We start from the raw sequence: 22,766 nt of genomic DNA, 5'->3' as shown, positions 1-22,766 counted from the left end.
AATTCAGATAATATAAAAAAGAAGATGTGGTATGATTGCCAATGAGACAACTGTCCACAAGAGACCAAAATGACACAGAAATTAACAACTATAAATAGGTCATCGTACGGCCTTCAACAATGAGCAAAGCCCATACCGCATAGTCAGCTTTAAAAAATTTCAGTATATAATAAAATTGAGAATGGAAATGGGGAATGCGTCATGGAGACAACAACCCGACCATAGAACAGACAACAACAGAAGGTCACCAACAGGTCTTCAATGCAGCGAGAAATTCCCGCAGCCGGAGGAGTTTTGATATTTTTGCTGATAACAAAAAGAAATAGAAAGTATTGTGTTCTTTGTCAAAGTTAGTGCCTCTAGCATGTCTAGGATACAGTTCTTATAAATTTGTCTTTTTGTTTGTTTTTATTGTAAATATTTTAATTCGGAATGCACAAATATGAAGATAGAAAACTTTTTGGAAATGGCCTTTTTGGAAAGTATGAAATAAGTTTAATGAAATCTTACCCCACGTCTTTTCACCCTTAAATATAAGAGTTTCACGTGCATTCGCAAAGTCTTTCAAACAATATTCTAATAACTTTACTCGGACAATAACAATATATACTACATTGACTCATTGTAGGTCCAAATAGAGCCATCGGAAATAAATCATTTATTGGTAGTTACATGTATGCTTTCAGTTAGTAAATAGGTACGGTCAATAATTTCCTAATCCTGATCTTTATTTCTACAAAGGTATATTTTCTTTATTTTTGCAAAGAAAACGCTTTCTGAAATTTGTTTATAAATCCGGATATGTTTTAAAAATAAATTTGCTTAGTACTCCAAAATTATGATGACCTTAATCAGCTGCAGGTTATTCTATTTGATTTTTTGTTAAAATTTATATTTCAAACAAAAATAGATTTTAAATCGATCCAAAACGTAAACAAGTTGCTAAATCCTGCTAGGGCCAAAGTGCTGAAACATACGAGGGCTTTTAGTAGATAGTGATATAATGTTTATATGTAAGAGGTTAAAAAAACTATCAAACTAGGCTTAGGTCAGGCTTTAAACAATTTAAATAGATGCACAAATATTGGGATTTGTAATTTTTCGCTTCTTTTAATTCAATATACACAAGTGTCATCGAGGTTAGTCGAGTTCGGGCTATGTCAACAGGGTTGTCGTTTGTTGATGTGTTACATATTTGTTTTTCGTTCATTGTTTGTACATAAGTAAGGCCATTTTACATTGTCATATCGAATTTTATATTCTATCACCTGTGTATAAACCATTATCACTTGTCAATTATCCGACGGCTTGGTCAAAATGTCAACTTGTTCTCGCATTTTAATTTTAATTTCCGATTCCTTCGATACACTCGGGCTTTTACCCCGTTAACGTACGTACATATAGTAAAAGTAGAGCGAGAAAGTGTTCATTCATGAAATATTCATGAATGAAAACGCATTCTCTCGTAGATTTCTTGTTATTTTCTCTTCAGCGCATGACAGATCCGCGAAGTAGTGTTTGTGATACTCATTTTCAAAATGAGTTTAAATTCATCTTTAATCGTCGGTGAACATTCATTTCTTTTTTATTCAAGCTGTTATCTTTTCAGTCAAAAGAGTAGTTACTCAAAATTTCAACAGAATCTTCCCAGAATCAGAATTCAAACACTAGTACTACATTATCTAAGAGCAGAATAATTGCGATAGTCTGTCACCGGAAGTTTGAGGCCGACGCCTAAGGAAAGTGGCAATAGCAAGCTATAGCAAACTTTCCAAAAATCTCCGATACAATTTCATTAAATCTGACAAGAAATGTAGAATACATTCAAGGCCATTGAACGTTACAATAAAGGCAGTAATAAGAGTAGGTGTGCAGTTAAACGTAAACCTATTTAAACACCATTTGTTGAATAGTAATATTTATCATTTATCATTATTACAAGTGTTATTTAGTACATGTGAAAGAATTAAGCAACACAACTGTAGAAGATTTAAATTTAATAAATCTAGCGTACATTGCTGTTTTTCATGTAACAATAGCACAATGTAACCGTAGCCTCAATAGTTATTGTTACATTCGTAATTAATCGGTTCCTTATCCAACTTTGCATTCCTGCAATTAGTACTAGTCTCCGATGTAACAATAACATTTTTATTATTGTTACATTTCCATGTAACCGTAGCCAGTTGTTAAATAAATTGTTCTACGAAAAGATTAAGCTTTAACGTGTGAGCATACTTCTTTGAAGACAGGATGTGTGCCTGTTCGTCATCTTAATATGAGGTTTATTGAAAGTTTCGCAGAAATTCATTTGTTTTCTGATTCATAATCATACAATTGGTCCTGAAGTACGGAAATCCCAATCACTATATATGACCTGACTACTTTAACGAGGGATATAAAATCTCTGATCTGTTGAAAGTGGAAGTTTCCGACAGATGACATTATAACATTCTCATTTTCGAATCCTTTAGCTGCTGATGAATTTTTAGTCCATAAGGTTTTAAACTATCTGTAGTCGGTCCTGCTCTGCAACTAGTAATATTCATTTTAAATTCTACATTTTAAACTATCTGTAGTCGGTCCTGCTCTGCAACTAGTAATATTCATTTTAAATTCTACATATAAAGTCAGTTGTTTTTCTTTTTTCCGTTGATATTGTCAGTTTTAATAGACTTCTTCTTTTTGAATTTGTCTAGGTGTGATGTATTTTTGAATTAGTCTAGGTGTGATGTATTTTTGAATTAGTCTAGGTGTGATGTATTTTTGAATTAGTCTAGGTGTGATGTATTTTTGTTATACTTTTTGTTGTTGATAATTTAGAAATCATTAAGGTTCCAAATCCCTCATCAATGTTGACTCATTTGTTAGGTTAAATAGCTCCTTTAGTATTGGTTCAATTAATATTCATGCATCCATAAAAATATCAAGTCAAAATATTCAAGCATGACGAAAACAACTGTTGAAAACTAATTATCAAAGTGTTCAAAGACCGGTGGAACAAAATCTGCACAAAATCATCAAACCAGAACAAAAATCGCTCACACTCAGAATAAAATTTATTATTGTCGAGTTAACTTTTACTTATGTTTGTTTTGTCTATGAATTTGTTATGACCAAATAAAGAATAGTACAAAATCAATAATATAAACTTCTATTCCATCCAATTTTCTGTGCAAACGCGGTATTGGCTTTGATCATTGGTGAAGGCCGTACGGTGACCTATAGGCGCATTCGACTCCAATCTTAATTGACTAGATATAGGAAGATGTGGTATACAACACTATTTGTGTAAAATATTATTACATGTTTTTTATTCGAAGAAAATTATTTTCATAACAAATATATTTTAATCAGAATTTACAACTGTTCTTTAACGTAAATATTTCTACCAGTAGAAAATTTTAATACAGGCAATAATTTTTAAGCTTTATATTACATTGTATACGTCAATTTTAACCATAGTCAAGAAATTATTATAGATTCAGATTTTTATTTTGTTTTTAAAATCTAATTGATATAAGAAAATTTTACAAGTATAAGAACTACGATATAGGAAAATTTTATAAGTATAAGAAACAATTTTAATGAGTAACGTTTAGTTGTTTTAACTATTGATCATTAATTGTATAAAGTTTTATACTGTTAGTGTCTCATAAGTCAGTATTTATGGCTGGATATTGATTGTTTTATGTGTAAATATTATAATTGTTGTATATGTTTTATGGCAATCAATATGTGACACTTTAATAAACAAATTTATATATGAGTGCCAATGAGAAAATTCTCAATACAAGTCACAATTTATAAAAGTAAACCATCATGTCAAGGTACGGTCTTCAACACGGAGCCTAGGCTCAAACCAAACAGCAAGCTTAAATGCCCCAAGAAATTACTGGTGTAAAACAATTCAATCGGGGAAACCAACGGTCTAATCCATATATGAGTGCTCACCCTGAAATGTCTCGCCTTCTTTACTAATCATTGATATTATGTTGCTAGTCCTAAATAGAAAGCTTTACTACAAACTATTACATAAACTTAACATGATCCAAGAAAATGAGGTCAAGGTCATATAAACCAAACAAGAAATACATATACACCTTACAATCATGCAATACACTAAATATATCTGACCTATTATTTATAGTTTCTAAGAAACCGACTTACCAAGAAAACTAAACATTGACCAATGAACCATGAAAATAAGGTCAAGGTAAGATGAACAATGCCAAGTAGACATGTACAGCTTACAATTCTTCCATACAACACAGTTGACCTACTGCTAATATTTTTGAAGAAAAACAGACCAATACACAACCAGGTGCTCCGCAGGGCGCAGCTTTATACGACCGCAGAGGTCGAACCCTGAACAGTTGGGGCAAGTATGGACAAAACATTCAAGCGTGATACAGCTTTGAATTCGGATTGTGATCAAACTTTTGACATTACATGGGTTTTTTCACACAAAACAAATGTCAAGATTTTACAAATCAATCAAAGATTTCTTCTTCAAACTTATTTAAATCTAAAATTGGTTGACACAGCATAGGTTTCTGACACAGAATGAATGTGGTCTAATGAACTTAAAAATTTTTTTTTGCCTTTAAGCAATTCACTATGCTGTTGAATATTAATCCTCTCAAAAAAATGTTTGAAGAAATTTCTTTTTATTTATGAAATCTGAAATGAGAAAAATTTAACCCCCCCCCCCCCCCCATTTTTTTTTTCACATCCCCGTTTCCCTTTTTCCAAAACTGATATCAATTCAAATTTCTAATGGAGTTTGCAACAATAACTACTCTTTTAAATACATCATAAAATATTAAAATGTAAAGTAAAGTGCTTGTTATCACTGAATGGTAAAGATTGGTTGGTAGTAAAAGTGAATATACATTGTTTATTGTATAAAACAATAAAAAAAACTTCATCAGCAACATTCTATATTGGCAAATTTCCAATGAAGTTATTAACATAAAGTTATTGGCAAATAAAAATAGAAAATGACATCATAGTCATGTCTGGCAAATGTCCAACATACATTATCTAAAAACATTTTAGATAAGATAAGGAAAAAAAGCTTCATCAGCAACATTTTATATTGGCAAATTTCCAATGAAGTTATTTACATAAAGTTATTGGCAAATAAAAATAGAAATAAAAATAGAAAATGACATCATAGTCATGTCTGGCAAATTTCCAACATATATTATCAACTACTATTCTATACAAAGAAAGATAACTCCAATTGAAAATTAATTGCTATTGCACAATATTGTGCAATTAGATATTTCTTGCTATTGTGCAATACTGTGCAATTGAAAATTTCTTGCTATTGCACAATACTTGATATGGAATCCTGATTTGGACCAACTTGAAAACTGGGCCCATAATCAAAAATCAAAGTACATGTTTAGATAAAGCATATCAAATAAGCCCAAGAATTTAATTTTTGTTAAAATCAAACTTAGTTTAATTTTGGACCCTTTGGACCTTAATGTAGACCAATTTGAAAACTGGACCAAAAATTAAGAATCTACATACACAGTTAGATTTGGCATATCAAAGAACCCATTTATTCAATTTTTGATGAAATCAAACAAAGTTTAATTTTGGACCCCCATTTGGACCAACTTGAAAACTAGGCCAATAATTAAAAATCTAAGTACATTTTTAAATTCAGCATATCAAAGAACCCCAAGGATTCAATTTTTGTTAAAATCAAACTAAGTTTAATTTTGGACCCTTTGGACCTTAATGTAGACCAATTTAAAAATGGGACCAAAAATTAAGAATCTACATACATAGTTAGATTCGGCATATCAAAGAACCCCAATTATTCAATTTTTGATGAAATCACACAAAGTTCAATTTTGGACCCTTTGGGCCGCTTATTCCTAAACTGTTGGGATTAAAACTCCCAAATCAAACCCAACCTTCCTTTTATGGTCATAAACCTTGTGTTTAAATTTCATAGATTTCTATTTACTTATACTAAAGTTATGGTGCAAAAACCAAGAATAATGCTTATTTGGGCCCCTTTTTGGTCCCTAATTCATAAACTGTTAAGACCAAAACTCCAAAAATCTATCCCAACCTTCCTTTTGTGGTCATAAACCTTGTGTTTAAATTTCATTGATTTCTATTTACTTATACTAAAGTTATTGTGCGAAAACCAAGAATAATGCTTATTTGGGCCCTTTTTTGGCCCTTAATTCCTAAACTGTTGGAACCAAAACTCCCAAAATCAATCCCAACCGTCCTTTTGTGGTCATAAACCTTGTGTCAAAATTTCATAGATTTCTATTCACTTAAACTAAAGTTATAGTGCGAAAACCAAGAAAATGCTTATTTGGGCCCTTTTTAGCCCCTAATTCCTAAAATGTTGGGACCAAAACTCCCAAAATCAATCCCAACCTTCCTTTTGTGGTCATAAACCTTGTGTTAAAATTTCATTGATTTCTATTCACTTTTACTAAAGTTAGAGTGCGAAAACTAAAAGTATTCGGACGACGACGACGACGCAAGACGCAAGACGAAGCAGGACGACGACGCCAACATGATAGCAATATACGACCAAAAAATTAAAATTTTTGCTGTCGTATAAAAACTTATCACTGAGCAATGAACTGTGTAAAATGAGGTCAAGGTCAAATAAAACCTGCGAGACTGACATGCACATCATGAAATATTTCCATACACCACATATATTTGACCTATTGCATATAGTGTTAGAAAAAAAGACCATATCTCAAAAACTTAACTTTAACCACTGAACCATGAAAATGAGGTCAATGTCAGATGACACCTGCCAGTTGGACATGTACATCTTACAATCATTCCATACACCGAATATAATCGATCTATTGCTTATAGTATCTGAGATATGGACTTGACCACCAAAACTTAACCTTGTCCACTGATCCATGTAAATAGGTCGAGGTCAAATTAAAACTGTCTGATAAGCACAAGGACCTTGCAAGGTAGGCACATACCAAATATACTTATCCTATTACTCATTATAAGAGAGAAATTAACTTTACAAAAAATTACAACTTTTTTTTCAAGTAGTCACTGAACCATAAAAAAAAGGTCAAGGACAATGGATATGTGACAGACAGAAACTTGATAACATGAGGCATCTATATACAAATTATGATGCATCCAGGTCTTCCACCTTCTTAAATATTAAGCTTTTAAGAAGTTAGCTGAAGCCACAGCGGCCACCACATCACTATTCCTATGTCGAGCTTTCTGCGACAAAAGTAGCAGGCTCGAAAGAAAAAAAAAGAAACAAGAAAACTTATGAACCACATCAACAAACAACAACTAATGAACATCAGATTACTGTATTAGGACAGGTGCAAACAATTGCAGCGGGTTTAAACGTTTTAATGGTGCCAAACCTTCACCCTTATCTGAAACAAAAGTGTAACATCACAACATGACACAAGTTTTCCTAACGAAGGGTATGGTTCACTCCAGGCACTAGTTACAACTTACACTTCTTCTGTCCATCAAATATGTGTTTACAATTTGAGAAACAGACATGATCACATGATCACATGATCACAAAAACTTAACATTGATCAATGAACAATGAAAATAAGGTCAAAATCAGATGAATTCTGTCAGCCAGACAAGTATATCATACAACCTAAGGCAGCAACCATTTTATTTTCTGGGGGGGGGGGGTATGTTTTTTTTTGGAAAAAAAAAGTTTGTTCCCATTTTTTGGAGAAAAAAATAATTTGTTTTTGATTCTGAGAAAAAAAAAATGTTTGTTTCACCCTCAGCTGCCACTATATGTAATGCTAAAATTGAAAGAAAAAAATTGTTTTCTACTTGTCACGAAAAAAGTAAAAATTTGTCCAGAAAAAAAAACCATAGCCCCCACCCCAGAAAATCAAATGGTTGCTGCCTAAAAAAAAACTTGTTCAGGACCATATGATAGTTTCATCCATACGTAAAATTACAGGTGTTTACAGGTAATTCCCTGGCGTTTAGATTATTTTTTTTTATTTCTTCTTATTTCCACTTATTTTCATTTAACTGGGTTGTCATTCTCTTGTTCATAGATAAGACAACATAAGATAAGATAAGATAAGATAAGATAAGATAAGATAAGATAAGATAAGATATTTTATTGTTTGACAATCCAAAATTAAAGGATTGATACTAAGACAATAAACATTGGTTATACACAAAAATACAGACAAATATATATATATATATATCTGTCCACATTTATAAAAATTGTATATATATATATATATAAAAGAAATATTATTACAATAATAAATGTATATACTTTGTAACCTGCCTAATCTGATACCTGAGTATTCCAGCATCCTGCTTTAACTGACACATTTTCATGGTCCAAAAATATGCCTATCCTTGCAGAAAAAACCTGAGTATTCCAACACCCTGCTTAATCTGACATTATTTTCTGGTCCCCCAGTGAGTCGGATTAGGCAAGTTACACTGTATATATCCCTGAGAGGAGGTGGTACCACAAAGTTATTTAGTACTCAATATATAAAGCATTTCTAGAATTGTACATGTCACTTATGAATTTTACAATAATTCTTATTATATCAGTCTCACCACACATTTACAAAAATTTAAATCTTGCTTCATTAGTCATATTTAAAAAAAGAGGGTCCTGAACTATTTCATTAATTTTGGAAACCAATTGTTATCTAATTGTATTTAGGTTTGTACATTTTATAGTGAAATGAAATTCATTTTCTACTTCTAAAAGACACAAAGGATAAATTCTTTGTTCTACAGGAGTTTTAGTGTGACGATCCTGTTCAATTCTGAGAACACTATTCATGCTATTATTTACTAATGAGAATTTTGGCAAAATGTCCTATTAATTCATCTTATCTAACAATAACAGTGGTTTCTATAAAAGAATAGAGGGGCAATACTTATAAAATATGGTAATTGTAAATGGTATAAAGTGGAACATGAACAAATCAAATATTTATTACTAAAAATAATGTCATGAATGTAAAATGTTCATGAAATTCTAATTAACAAATAAAATGCTTTGCTGAGTGCAGCCTGATACGACCGTAGAGGTAGAACTATGGTATAAAATGGGACATGAACAAATCAAATAACTACAAATAATGTAAAATGTTTATGAAATTCTAATATACAAATAAAATGCTTTGCTGAGTGCAGCCTGATACGACTGTAGAGGTAGAAATATGATATAAAGTGGAACATGAACAAATCAAATAACTACAAATAATATTTACACACAAGTTATTGTCCAGAAACTACAAATATGCTTGTTTTGGGCCCTTTTGGTCCCTTATTCCTAAACTGTTGGTAAAATAACCCTCAAAATCAATCCCAATCTTGTAAAATTTCATTGAGATTCATTATCTTGCTAATACCAAAACATACATAGGAAGCACTAATACAGAAATAATTCTAAAAATTTATAGCTAAAAAAAATTAAATAATTTATAAAGTTAAACTTCAACTATTGTAATTATCAAAACGTAAAAACAAAATTTCAGTTGCAACGCAAGCTGTTAATGCAGCATAAAAAGCATAAATATTGTAACACAAATTACCTACAGACAGAGCAAAAACAGTCTGTTCCTCTCCAAGAATGAACAAGACTTCTAAAATGTGAGAAGCTGATTACAGTCCTGAAATGGTTTTTGTAAGCTATTCCATAAAGAAGCAGCAGCAAAGCTTAAAAAAATATTTCTATATGAGGTAGTTCTTACCTGTGGTATTTCCAAAATGTTACTGTATCTAAAAGAATATTTAGTGTGTTTAATTCGAAGTAAATTTTGTAAACATAAAGGAGCCAAATTATTTTATATTTTACAAGTCTCAAGTGCCATTGTCCTTATGCCTCTTACTTGTAGGGTTGGAACCATTTGTATTATCAAGAAGAGTTTCAGAGGACAATAAATAGTCGTTATATACAAATCTTAATGCTCTCTCTTGGACTATATGTCTCCATTCAAATGCATTGATCGTCCAAAAAAAGGGGGGTTCAAACCCTAAAAAAAACCTCTGAATCTGCCAGTGTGTTTAAATAGGGTTCCTATTTGGACAGGTTATAATGAATTTTTTTCAAAGAAATCCACTATCAATTTCTCATTTTCCATTTGCATTTTTATTCTTCATGATCATCTCTTCTTCCTCAAGTTCAACAATAATTTTCTTAGGCTTAAATTGTGGACCAACAAGTGACAAGACAACTGGCAAGAAAAACAACGAATGAGCAGCCCCAAGAAGGATGATCAATATCATAACCTTGAAAAAAGACAAAAAAACATATGACTTTGAAAACGCCAACATAATGATTCCAATTAAGGATGACATAGCTCCATTGAAAATTGGGCCACCAGATCTTATAAGAGCTCCACATGCACCCAATTTACGATCTTCTGATGCCGTTTCCATAAATCCATGACATACATGGGCACTAAAGTCAACTGAGAAACCTACACTCATAACAATGTGAATCATGGTTATAGAGCTCAAGGTCAGATCCCAAAAATACATGAATCCTATAAGTCCAACTAGGATCATTACAAGTGTTACAGTCACAAGGAAAACTAACAAAGGATGGGGAAGAAAAATGGCAGTTATAACAAAGATGGCAGCTACTGATATCCCCAATGTCTGTAAAGTGTTGGGTAATATTGCAACAAATTGTTCTGTAAAAATAAAGGGGGGAGAATAAGCTATAACACATGGAAGATTGGAAGATGCTGCAACCTCTCTCATTCTTAGCATAAAATTTCCCTCATCTTTAGATTCTATAATATCATAAGCAAATACATAAAATCTTGAGGCTTTGATAGATGTATTGTCATCACTGAAACTTATATCATTGGTAAACATAGGGAAAGCAGGAAGGAACTGTGTTTGAAGACTATTTATAAAAGCTGACTCAGTCGAATCATCAAAATAAGATGTCTGTCTGTATGCATTTAACCAACTGATAGAGCAATTACTACATGTATCCACATCCCTTTCAGCAAGGGTCTGAAGATTTTGTATCTTCCTTATTGTTTCTGGATCTGAGTATCTAACATTGCCAGCAACACTAAACTGTGTTACAATTATACCCCTGGATGTAAAACTTTCATCAAAACTGAGATACTTGAAATAATATGAATCTTCACTTACAAGATTTTTAATATCAAGCCCCTCTTTAAAATTAGTGGCTCCCCATATAGATATTCCCAAATAAGCTGCAAATATTATAAGAACTATAACCTGCACTGGTTTCAAAAGCACTATTTTAGAAAGTATTTTTGGTGGGTATTTTTCTAGTGAGCCTTGAACATCAGTCCTCTTGCTTGGAGCCTTTCCAGTACACAAGCACTTATACAGCTGCCCTTTCTCTTCAAGTTCTCCAGGAGTGGGAAGGGGTTTACATGTGTGGATATGTAAACCTTTCTGTACACGTTTTTCATTCAGTGTTATACAAGCCAAGTAAAAAGTGATATAACTAAGGTAGCCAAACAGCACTGCCACACCTAAAAATAGATACATGTACATATATTTTTCAAATAAAACAAAAGTATACACCATGACTTGCTTGCAGGTTCATATTTCAATGTTTAGTAATCTAAGAAATCTACATTTAAATTCCATTTGGCAATATATTTTTTAAAGTTTGCATCATAATGAACTTGCATTAATTGCACTTAGTTTCTAGTTGTTGTGACAACAACTTCATGGTTGACTACAGATTATATTTGTAAAGGGCATAACTCTAGAAAAAAGTGACACCACTCATATTCAAACTTGATCCGTGTTTTGTGATTATAAGCATTGTATATAAGTTTCATTACATTTGGTCAAGGCAAACTAAATTTAAAGAATGAAAACCTGTTTTTTATTTATCTTTTACACAAAATAATATTTTCCCATGAATAATCTGCACTCCTTCAAATGAATGAATGAAATGAGACAAGAGATCTAAAAAAGACATGCACACAGTGTTACCAACTGACACAAAACATGAATAATTGGTTCTATTCTAAAGGCTACCTCAAGTTGATAAATTTGTGGCTTCGACTTTTGAACAATTAAATTTTATAGTCAAGAGTGTGAAAAAGGTGAAATATTGATAATTAAAAACAAAAAGGAGCTTATTTCAATAGATTTAAACAAGTCACCAAAATTTCATGAAAACTGCTCGAAACATTTTGAAGTGTTTGTCCTAAAACTGGAAGTCCCCATTACTATATGTACCCTACATGTAACTCCAAAAAGTAAAATCAGAATTTTTTAAATGTTGATAGTTAATGTGTGTCAATATATATACACACCATTAATTCATCAATTTTTTTTCAAAAAACATTTTTTGAAAGTGTTTTGAGTCTGTTTTTAGTAAAAAATCTGGAAATCTAATTTTCCCAAATTAGTTAAAAATGTAAATATAAAATTAATTAAAACAACAATTCACCTAAGTGTCATGAAAATATGTGAAATGATTTTTAGATTATTCTCTGAAATGTTGACTACAGACATGACAGAGGAACAGATGGACAGACGGACAGATATAAGGACAGACGGATAGATATAAGGACAGACGGATAGATATAAGGACAGACGGATAGATATAAGGACAGACGGATAGATATAAGGACAGACGGATAGATAAAAGGACAGATGGATAGATATAAGGAGACAGACGGACAGATATAAGGACAGACGGACAGATATAAGGATAGATATAAGGACAGACGGATAGATATAAGGACAGACAGACAGATATAAGGATAGATATAAGGACAGATATAAGGACAGACGGACATATATAAGGACAGACAGATAGATATAAGGACAGACGGAAAGATATAAGGACAGACGGATAGATATATAAGGACAGACGGACAGATATAAGGACAGACGGATAGATATAAGGACAGACGGATAGATATAAGGACAGACGGATAGATATAAGGAGACAGACGGACAGATATAAGGATAGATAAAAGGACAGAAGGACAGATATAAGGACAGAAGGACAGATATAAGGACAGGCGGACAGATATAAGGACAGATGGATAGATATAAGGACAGACGGACAGATATAAGGACAGATGGATAGATATAAGGACAGACGGATAGATATAAGGAGACAGACGGACAGATATAAGGAGACAGACGGACAGATATAAGGACAGACAGATAGATTTAAGGATAGACGGACAGATATAAGGAGACAGACGGACAGATATAAGGACAGACGGACAGATATAAGGACAGACGGACAGATATAAGGCCATATGGACAGATATAAGGACAGACTGACAGATATAGGATCAGATTGACAGATATAGGACAGACAGACAGATATAAGGACAGACTGATAGATATAAGGAGACAGACGGACAGATATAAGGAGACAGAGGGACAGATATAAGGACAGACAGATAGATTTAAGGATAGACGGACAGATATAAGGAGACAGACGGACAGATATAAGGACAGACGAACAGATATAAGGACAGACGGACAGATATAAGGCCATATGGACAGATATAAGGACAGACGGACAGATATAAGAACAGATTGACAGATATAATGACAGACGGACAGATATATGAACAGATTGACAGATATAATGACAGACGGACAGATATAAGGACAGACGGACAGATTAAAGAACAGATTGACAGGTATGAGGACAGACAGACAGATATAAGAACAGATTGACGAATATAATGACAGACGGACAGATATATGAACAGATTGACAGATATAATGACAGACAGACAGATTAAAGAACAGATTGACAGATATGAGGACAGACGGACAGATATAAGGACAGATGGATAGATATGAGGAGACAGATGGACAGATATAAGGACAGACGGACAGATATAAGGACAGACAGACAGATATAAGAACAGATTGACAGATACTAGGAAAGACAGACAGAAATAAGAACAGATTGACAGATATAAGGACAGACGGACTGAAATAAGAACAGATTGACAAATATAAGGACAGACGAATGACAGTATACAGGGGACCATAAACGGGCATATAGAATTCAATCTAAGTAAACTTTAGCCTTAAACATTGGCAGATCCAGGGTTGGAACCCCCCCTTTTTTTTTTGGACAATCAATGAATTTGAATGGGGACATAATATAGTTGGAACCCCCCTTTGTCCTTGGTTGGGAACCCCCCTTATTAAAATGGCTTGATCCGCCCCTATTAAAGAATTTCAAAGATATAAATCAGAGTGTCAAGTTTTAGTAGGATTCTTTTATATTCTTCGATAATACATTCTTAAAACATAACACAATATTATTAGGTCTTCCCACTTTTCGTGTTTTTCTTCTGATTATTTTTTTTTTTTTTTCTTCTGCCGTCGGAGATGCTTTTTAGTCTTACAACATATCGAATGGATTTTTGGCCAATGATGTTGTACAGTAATGAAGGTTTCAAAACTCACCCTGTGTGACCGAACACTTATTCTTATAGGAGTTATCTCCCCGCGTCCCCTTTTTCTTGTTATCGCTATATCTCTAAAACCGTAAAAGATTTTTACAAACTATTTTCACTAAATAATTTTGACTTGAGTGATCGGAAGACATCTTATGGGAGTTATTTCCCTTTGCAAATTTTAGATAGGCGATTTGTTGGATAAATTCATATGTTATAAGTCGTAGAGGCCTACAGTCTTTTGATATGAAGTCCTTGGTCCATTTGAAGGAAATTGATGTCAAGGTCAAAGGTCAAGGTCATGAAATAAATTTTGAATTTTGCTTGTTATCGTTATTCCAAAGAATCTGTGACAGTAAATGATAAGATGTGTTTGCCAAATAACTGTTTACAAAAAGGCGCAACTTCAACCTATTTAAATCGAAGAGTTTTGGTTAACCCTTATAGGAGTTTTCTCCCCTTTTGTATTTGAAATCTGTATTTCTCCACAACCATACAAGTGATTGACCTCGGGCCTTCCGATTTGAGATCACTGACCTATGACCTTGAAATTGAGGTCAAGGTCAAAGGTCAAGGTCATGTTATAAATTTTGAATTTTGCTTGTTATCGTTATTCAAAAGAAACTGTTACAGTTAATGATATGATGTGTTTGCCAAACTACTGTTTACAATAAGGCGCAACTTCAACCTATTTAAGTCGAAGAGTTTTGGTTATTCCTTATAGTTTTCTCCCCTTATGTATTTGAAATGAGTATTTCTCCACAACCATACTAGTGATTGACCTGAGGTCTTTTGATTTGAGATCACTGACCTATGACCTCAAACTTGAGGTCAAGGTCAAAGGTCAATTTGACGTTCTAGATTTTGACCGTTGCTAAAAATTCTTTCTAGTTCATTATAAAACAATTAGGTAAACTTATTAATCTTATTTTTTTATATCAGTTTGATTTACCACATTACATCAACACGGAGTGACATTTTCTAACATCGTTTTTTAAATTCCATTCTTATTATCGAGGTGGAAAGACCTTCAATTGTTCTCTAAAGAATTGGTTTTTAATATTATATATGACTACTGCTGCCATGTTATTGTTCATTTATTATCACATTATTAATGTAAGATGTTAATCTTAAAAGATGTAAATTATCATGATTATGTTGATAATAATCAGCTGCGCCATGAGTGCATGATACCCCTATCTCGTTTTCAAAGAATGTCACATCAGAAATTTATAAAGAAAAGCTGTCAATAAATAAAAACAATTCACCAAAGTTAAATGAGAACTGCTGAAAGTGTTTTTGAGTTTGTGCATGAAAACTGTAAAATCCTCCTTTTTCTATGTAAAATGTAAAACTTAAAATTTATAAAAATTAAAAGGGAGTATTAATACGTCAATAGATATAAACTATTCACCAAAAATTAGACCTCATGAGAACTGCTGAAAGCATTTTTGAGTTAGTATATGTACAATAAGTGGAAAATCTGATTTTTAATGACTAAAACCATAATCTGATAATGTAACTAGGAAACATAAAATTTAATATTTATAAATTTAAAAAGGGAGTTCATGCCACTAGATCATGTAGATATAAACAGTTCACCAAAATTTCTTGCAAATTGGTGAAAGCATTTTTGAATTGTTGTCCAAAAACTGGATAGTTCCCCCTTTTTTTTCAATGAATAAAACCTAATAACTCATTTGTAACTTGGAAACTTAAAATCTAAAATTCATAAAAAACGAAAGGCAGCTCATGTCAATAGATATAAACAAGTCCCCAAAGTTTTATGCAAATTGGTTAAAAGTGTTTTGTTAATATCCGACATGTTGATGACAGACGGACCGACTGACAGACAACGGTTTACCATAATAAATAAAAACATATACCATGGTCATTCAGTGAATTACCTGTATAAGCACAAAAATTTCTCACTGCAAGAAAGGGAGAAGTCATTCCAACAAAAAATGCAACTAAATCTGTTATTGATGTTAGAGTTATTGCAACTCCACTTGTTCTCATGGTCATCATGACTTTCTTCTTAGGTTCTACAGATCCACCTTCTTCATATGTACTGGCTAACCCAGTCAGCAGTAAGAACATGTCATCTAAGCCAATTCCTGAAAACAGTCATGTATAAAGTTCACAATTGGTGACATGAAAAAAACTATCTTAGTGCTACTGCCAATGGCTAAGTGATTAAACTTTGGTGGATAGTTGTCTCATTGGCAACCATACAAAATCTCCTTATCTTAATATATACTTTAATTCAACGCCCTTTTGACATGTTAAATTATTTCTATCAGTTATAATTTAATAAATGCATGTCATGATAGTGTAAATCTAAAGATATCTTTTATCTAACATGTCTAAATGAAATTTGTTTTCCGTTTCATAATTTTTTCATCGATGCACAATATCTTAATTATATTCCAAAAAATATAAATGCATTTTTTTGTTTGTTAAAGCTGAGTTTTAATGACCTATAAATCATACCTATTATCAGAAATGGCATTACCCCAACTATGGCAACAAACTCAACTCCACAAGCACTAACAAATCCAAGAGCTCCAACAATGGCCAAACCCATGCCTAAAACAGCAGCTCTAGCTAAATTCTGTCTGTCTGATAAACAGTCTTTGTTGCTTATTGCAAAACCAGCATAAAACAACATAAGAGTAACAGTAATTGAAAAGTATAAAACATCTCCGCCAATATTGGTGTTCAATCCTTCTTCCAGTGAATATGTGTGTGCAAATGCTATTTCAATTGATGAATGTTTAAGTTTTTTCATTACTTCTTGGAACTCTTTTATCCAGAGTTTGCTAGTATCAAAGTAACTTGGAGTATCTGTTCGCAGGTTAAATCTCAGCTTAATTGAGGATGCATACTGCAATATTCCATTTGTGTACTCTACATTACCAAAATATGTGTTTATAGTTCTTCCTTGAAATATGGGATAGGGAATATTTCCTGTTGACATAGCTGTTTTGAACTCTTGTGTTAACAAAAGGTTTCCCTCAATATTGCATGTGCCATTGCTCATAGCACAGAGTTCATCATATGTTGAGACAGATCCGTGAGTGTTGTTGCAAGTGATGTTGAGAACTGTACGATAAACTGATTCTATTTCACTTAAATATGTAGTGTTTAAAATATTTTCTCCATCTTTGGATTTGAATATTACATCTCCATACAGTCCATACGCAAGTTTGTTGTAGGAATTGAAGTGTGAACGCGAGTAGTCCTTGTATAAACCTAATAATGTACTTCTATCTTGAATTGCTTGACTATTTAATGGTGTAAATGTTTGTTCTAGATCATCATTCTTCCGTAAGTTAAGAAGCCCTAAACTAAACAATCCCATTACAAGAATATACCCAATGATAAATTTCCAAGGATGTGATGCGACTAATCCACCATAACTTTGAAATTTCTTTCCTATAAATCCTTCAACAGCAGTGTAGCAGCTAAGGCAATTCATCGTAACTTAGTTATCTGAAATTTGAATGTTCATTTGTAATTATCAAAAGAAATCATGTTTACCATTATTACAAACAGAATTATTTCTGACTTTTATGTAATGTATCACCAGCTATAGAGAATACAAGAATCCAGTATCATAAACTCCTTTTGCTGAAGCACTATAGGCCTCAATATAAACTCTTAAAATCATAACCCTTAATCATGTTAATGTAAAGTGTGAAAAAATCAGAGCTAAGAAAAACCCACAGGTAATCATTTATACCTTTGATAGTGTCCCTCTATGGATAGGCTACCACGTAACATTGTATATTTCAACAATCAAAATTCATTTGTAGATTGGAAAGTAAAGCAATAAAGACTATCTAGGTTGCATTCAAAAAATCATTTTTATGTTAGAACCTATTTGTCTATTGACAAAACATAAGTGTTTTTAATAATGTGAATGTTTATTAAATATCAAGTATAATGATAACACAATTATATAACTCATGCATTGGAACAGTCCCTCTTAGGCAGCAACCATTTGATTTTCTGGGGGGGGCTATGGTTTTTTTTTCTGTGCAAACTTTTTTTTTCGCCTTCGGCGAAGAACAATCTATTTTTTTAGCGACAAACCGAAAACAATTTTTTTCTTTCAATTTTAGCATTACATATAGTGGCAACTGAGGGTGAAACAAACAATTTTTTTTTCTCAGGGTCCAAAACAAATTATTTTTTTCACCAAAACCTGGAAACAAACTTTTTTTTCCAAAAAAAACCATAGCCCCCCCCAGAAAATCAAATGGTTGCTGCCTTATGCATTTTGTGTTTAGCACCTAATACAGTGTGCTGTCGTGCATTGTCATTATTTAACCTGGGATTAGTTTTACTGATATATAAAATGTATAATGTCAGACCCAGAATAAACTGATTATTTCTGAATGTTTATTATTTGATTTCTGTATTTCAATCATAGAATGGGGAAATGTGGGAAAGCATGAACACATGAAGGAAATTAAGAAAGGAAATTAAGGTGGTACCTAACACTACAGGGAGATAACTCTGTAAAATCAGCTAAACGTTTTAATTACATTGTGTTGTTAAGGGAATAGTAAGCTTCTTAATGATCAAAATTAGTGTTTGTCAAACTGCTATATAACCAGTGTAATTTTTCTGATAAAATGGTTGGTTCAAATTTTTTGATTTTTTGATATTTTTGTCAAAGGGTCAAAGTAAACACTTTGTCAAAATTTCATGAAAATTAAACGAGCCAAATTAATTTTGGCGAAAGTGTTGGGTACCACCTTAAGAAACAACATTTCTGTTAAAAAATATTTATCTAAGCTGAGAAACGCAGTTCTCAGAAAGCAGAAAGATAATCAAACAAAAGAATTTTTCAGTAAAAATGTCTAATTTCAATAATAGATACTACCAGACTAAGAGAATATTCATTGTTAAGTTAAAACTAAGAGTCAGACTGAATTAATTCTTAATAAAATATAATTAAAATTGTAATATATAAATGCATTACGTCTCTCATGTTTGAACATGCAGTTATTTATTTACATTTATGAAAATTAACTGTAAAGTATGAGCACCAATGAGCAGGGATGCGTACCCAAAGTTTGCTAAATATCTAAATTTTCATTTTAAACTGTTGTGAATGAAAAAATACTTCTGCATGATTTCAATTCACAAGGAATTTAAATCCTTGCATCTTACAAAAAAATGTAATAAATATTTCACAATAATTTAATTTTGGATGTAACGCATCTTCTGATTTAATTACTATCTGCGAGTATCATAAAGTTAATTATTTTCAGTGATTTTATACTGTCAGTTTAGTGTGGATTTATAAGTCTCTGCTTATATTTTCTATAGCAATATATTCAGACCATAAAAAAGAATAGGTTTGTTTGCCCTTACCCTACCTACATGACCTACCGAGAAAATAGCTGCCTACTCAAAATCTTTTATTGACCTGATGTGAAAATATTTTTTTTTATTCCAATAGGCATGATTGAAGACTAATAGACATCTGATACTTAAATTTCTCTTTTCCAAAAAAAAAAAGAAAAGAAAATGCCTACCTACCTACCAACTGTCTCAATGTTTGGTAGGGTTTGGGCAAACCAAAATATTTTTTAGTGTGGCCTCATAAAGTGGAATGTTAGACTTTAAAGAGATGAAATTCATTTGATAAATAAAATGTCCATCTGTAAATACTTGACATTTGTGTTGATTGATATTATATTCTAAAATTTTGGTCAAAAGCTTAGGCAGGAACCATTTGATTTTCTGGGGGGGGGAGGGGCTATGGTTTTTTTTGGAAAAAAAAAGTTTGGTTCCAGTTTTTGGAGAGAAAAAAATAATATGTTTTTAATTCTGAGAAAAAAAAATTGTTTGTTTCACCCTCAGCTGCCACTATATCATTGTATATGTAATGCTAAAATTGAAAGAAAAAAATTTTTTTCGACTTGTCGCGAAAAAAAAAGATTGTTTTTCGCCGCAGGGGGAAAAAAAATTGTCTAGAAAAAAAACCCATAGCCCCCCCCTAGAAAATCAAATGGTTGCTGCCTTACTGACAACAATATATACATTTATTGTAAAATTTCAATTCTGTATTTGTTTGTTTTTATTAAAGTTCAACCTTTAATATAGCATCTAAATATTTGCACTATGAAATTGTATTCATTGTGTTAACCATCTATCCTACACGTCTTAATCATTCCATGTCGTTCTTTCTGACACCAATAATGGTTTACTTTTACCATATTTACAAACTGTGACTTGGATGGAAAGTTGTCTCATTGGCACTCATATCACATCTTCTTATATTTATATATATATTATGCATCACCCTGTCACACTTACAGTATCAGCGCTAACATTTTAATCCTGGTATCTTTCAGGCCATTCATTAGGAGGCGGTACCCGGTACTTTTACCCTCCTATGCTATTGACAAATGACAAGTACCGCCTAAATGTAGGAATTTTTATGTAAGATATTCATGGAATAAATTGAAAAGTACCACCTAGAAGCGTGGAAAGTACCAGTCAACATGAAAGATAATGAAACCCCTGATCTTTTAACATTTGTTTTATGTTTACATATCTTTTTTTATATAAATTTGTTCTTTTGGAAGTATGTCTAGGTATTTATTAAACTTCCAAAAACACGATATTATTCATAAACAATTTAGTATGTAGAATATTCGGATTGATTTAGGTAAAATCAGGAAATTATAATGCAAACTAAATTTCAGTAACGATATGTTAGTGAATTTAGCCCCCCCCCCCCCCACCCCCCCCCCCCCCCCCCCCCCCGAGGAATTTAGTCAGCGATCTCACGTTCACGTATTCATGGTATTGCTTTTCTTTTTATAAAGAAAGCAACTTTGTTTCAACAATCCCTAAAATTCCCATTTTCTGAGATATAAAAACATGCCTTTAACAATTTTTCTCCGGTTAGCTCATTATTTTAGTTTCGAATTCAACATGTTCAATGTTTCATCTCATTAATTAAACTACTTCTGCAAAAAAATTATCTACGGTAGTATATAATTTGTGCAAAGCCTTGTGAGCTTGTAAATGAGTAATACAAATGAGACCTTCAATCGTTTTCAATGTGATTTCGATTTTGATTTTATAGATCGCCCCCTTGTAAGATTTCATTATTATGCGAACTTACACCGCCCCTGACTTACATTACAAGATCTTCATTCCTTCCATTCCCGCATTATGTTATGTAACAATCAAGGGGAGAGTAACGTGCAAATTATGATAGCTTTCTTAAAAAAAAGAAAAGCAATCGTGAAATCTCAGTAACGGTGAATTTGCGGTATTCTGATTTCAGTACTTATATTGGATTTCAAAAGAATAAACTGTATTATTAAACACATCCATTACGTTAAATATCATCGAAAAACGAATCAAATGATGGTACACAATCTTAACCTGAGACATATAGTATACGGTAGTCTCTGTTTAAACATTAGCAGCATAATCGCTCAAACAAAAAAGACATAGTGACTCTACATTTTGTCTATTTAATAAAGGTAAATTTGAACATCATCAGTTCAACAAAATTGAAGTGGCCAAGTTGATGATTACTGTAGGCAGCTGGGTCTTTTTTCACCGGACAGGCGCGTAGCTACGTTTACGTCAAAACGCCCGGGCGTACACTTGAAGTTTGGTAAAATAAAATATTTTTAATCTGAATAAATTTAAAAAATCTTGTTTAAAACACATCAGTCTTTTAAATCATTCCTAAATTCCTTGTAGTTGTTAATAAAAGCGACATTTTTTTCTATCCATCAAATGGTGCCATATATTTGTTCATGTTTCTGTCTGTCGAAGTCTGAATCTTCTTGGAACATTTCTTACTTTCCTTTCGTTTAAAGCATTTCATAATCAGCTGGGATTCGTTATATGCTTTGAATTTCAGTCGAGCCTACATTTATGACGCGAAAACAAGAAATATAAGAGAACCTAGATTTTATTTGAGGCGACAACATTTAGGTTCAATATGGTGTAAAAGTGTTTTTTTTTTTTTAATATAAATGATTTTGTCAAACCTTAATGAAATTTTACGAAAGTTGGAGAGAAGCTTTTTATTCTCAAAAGATTATCCAGACCATATAAATGATGAATTTATATTTTTAATTTTCCCGTATTCTACTGATAAAAGGAATTTCTGTTTGCATATACAGTCTGTGGTTGAAGTTTGTTACACTTCAATTACTTTGTTAACCCTTCATTGAATTTTATGAAACTTTTGCAGAAGTTTTTTTTGTGATTAATGTCTAAAGCAAAATTTTGAAAATATTTTTTTTCATTTTTCAATTG

At 32.2% G+C, this 22,766-nt stretch overlaps 1 protein-coding gene across 1 annotated transcript; it reads right to left on the bottom strand.

Moving 5' to 3' along the window:
* Positions 1-8,124: 8,124 nt before the first annotated feature.
* Positions 8,125-21,683, bottom strand: LOC143044245 (patched domain-containing protein 3-like). The gene is made up of 4 exons (XM_076216171.1): positions 21,626-21,683; positions 16,950-17,951; positions 16,364-16,573; positions 8,125-11,528 (listed from the first exon to the last, which is right to left on the bottom strand). Exons 2-4 carry the CDS (start codon positions 17,935-17,937, stop codon positions 10,135-10,137), a joined length of 2,592 nt encoding a protein of 863 aa, XP_076072286.1. The 5' UTR covers positions 17,938-17,951; positions 21,626-21,683; the 3' UTR covers positions 8,125-10,134.
* Positions 21,684-22,766: the final 1,083 nt, after the last annotated feature.

Source organism: Mytilus galloprovincialis, chromosome 9 (genome assembly GCF_965363235.1).
Source record: "Mytilus galloprovincialis chromosome 9, xbMytGall1.hap1.1, whole genome shotgun sequence".
In the NCBI taxonomy this organism is placed as follows: Eukaryota; Metazoa; Mollusca; class Bivalvia; order Mytilida; family Mytilidae; genus Mytilus; species Mytilus galloprovincialis.
This window is presented reverse-complemented; position numbering and strand designations above follow the sequence as displayed.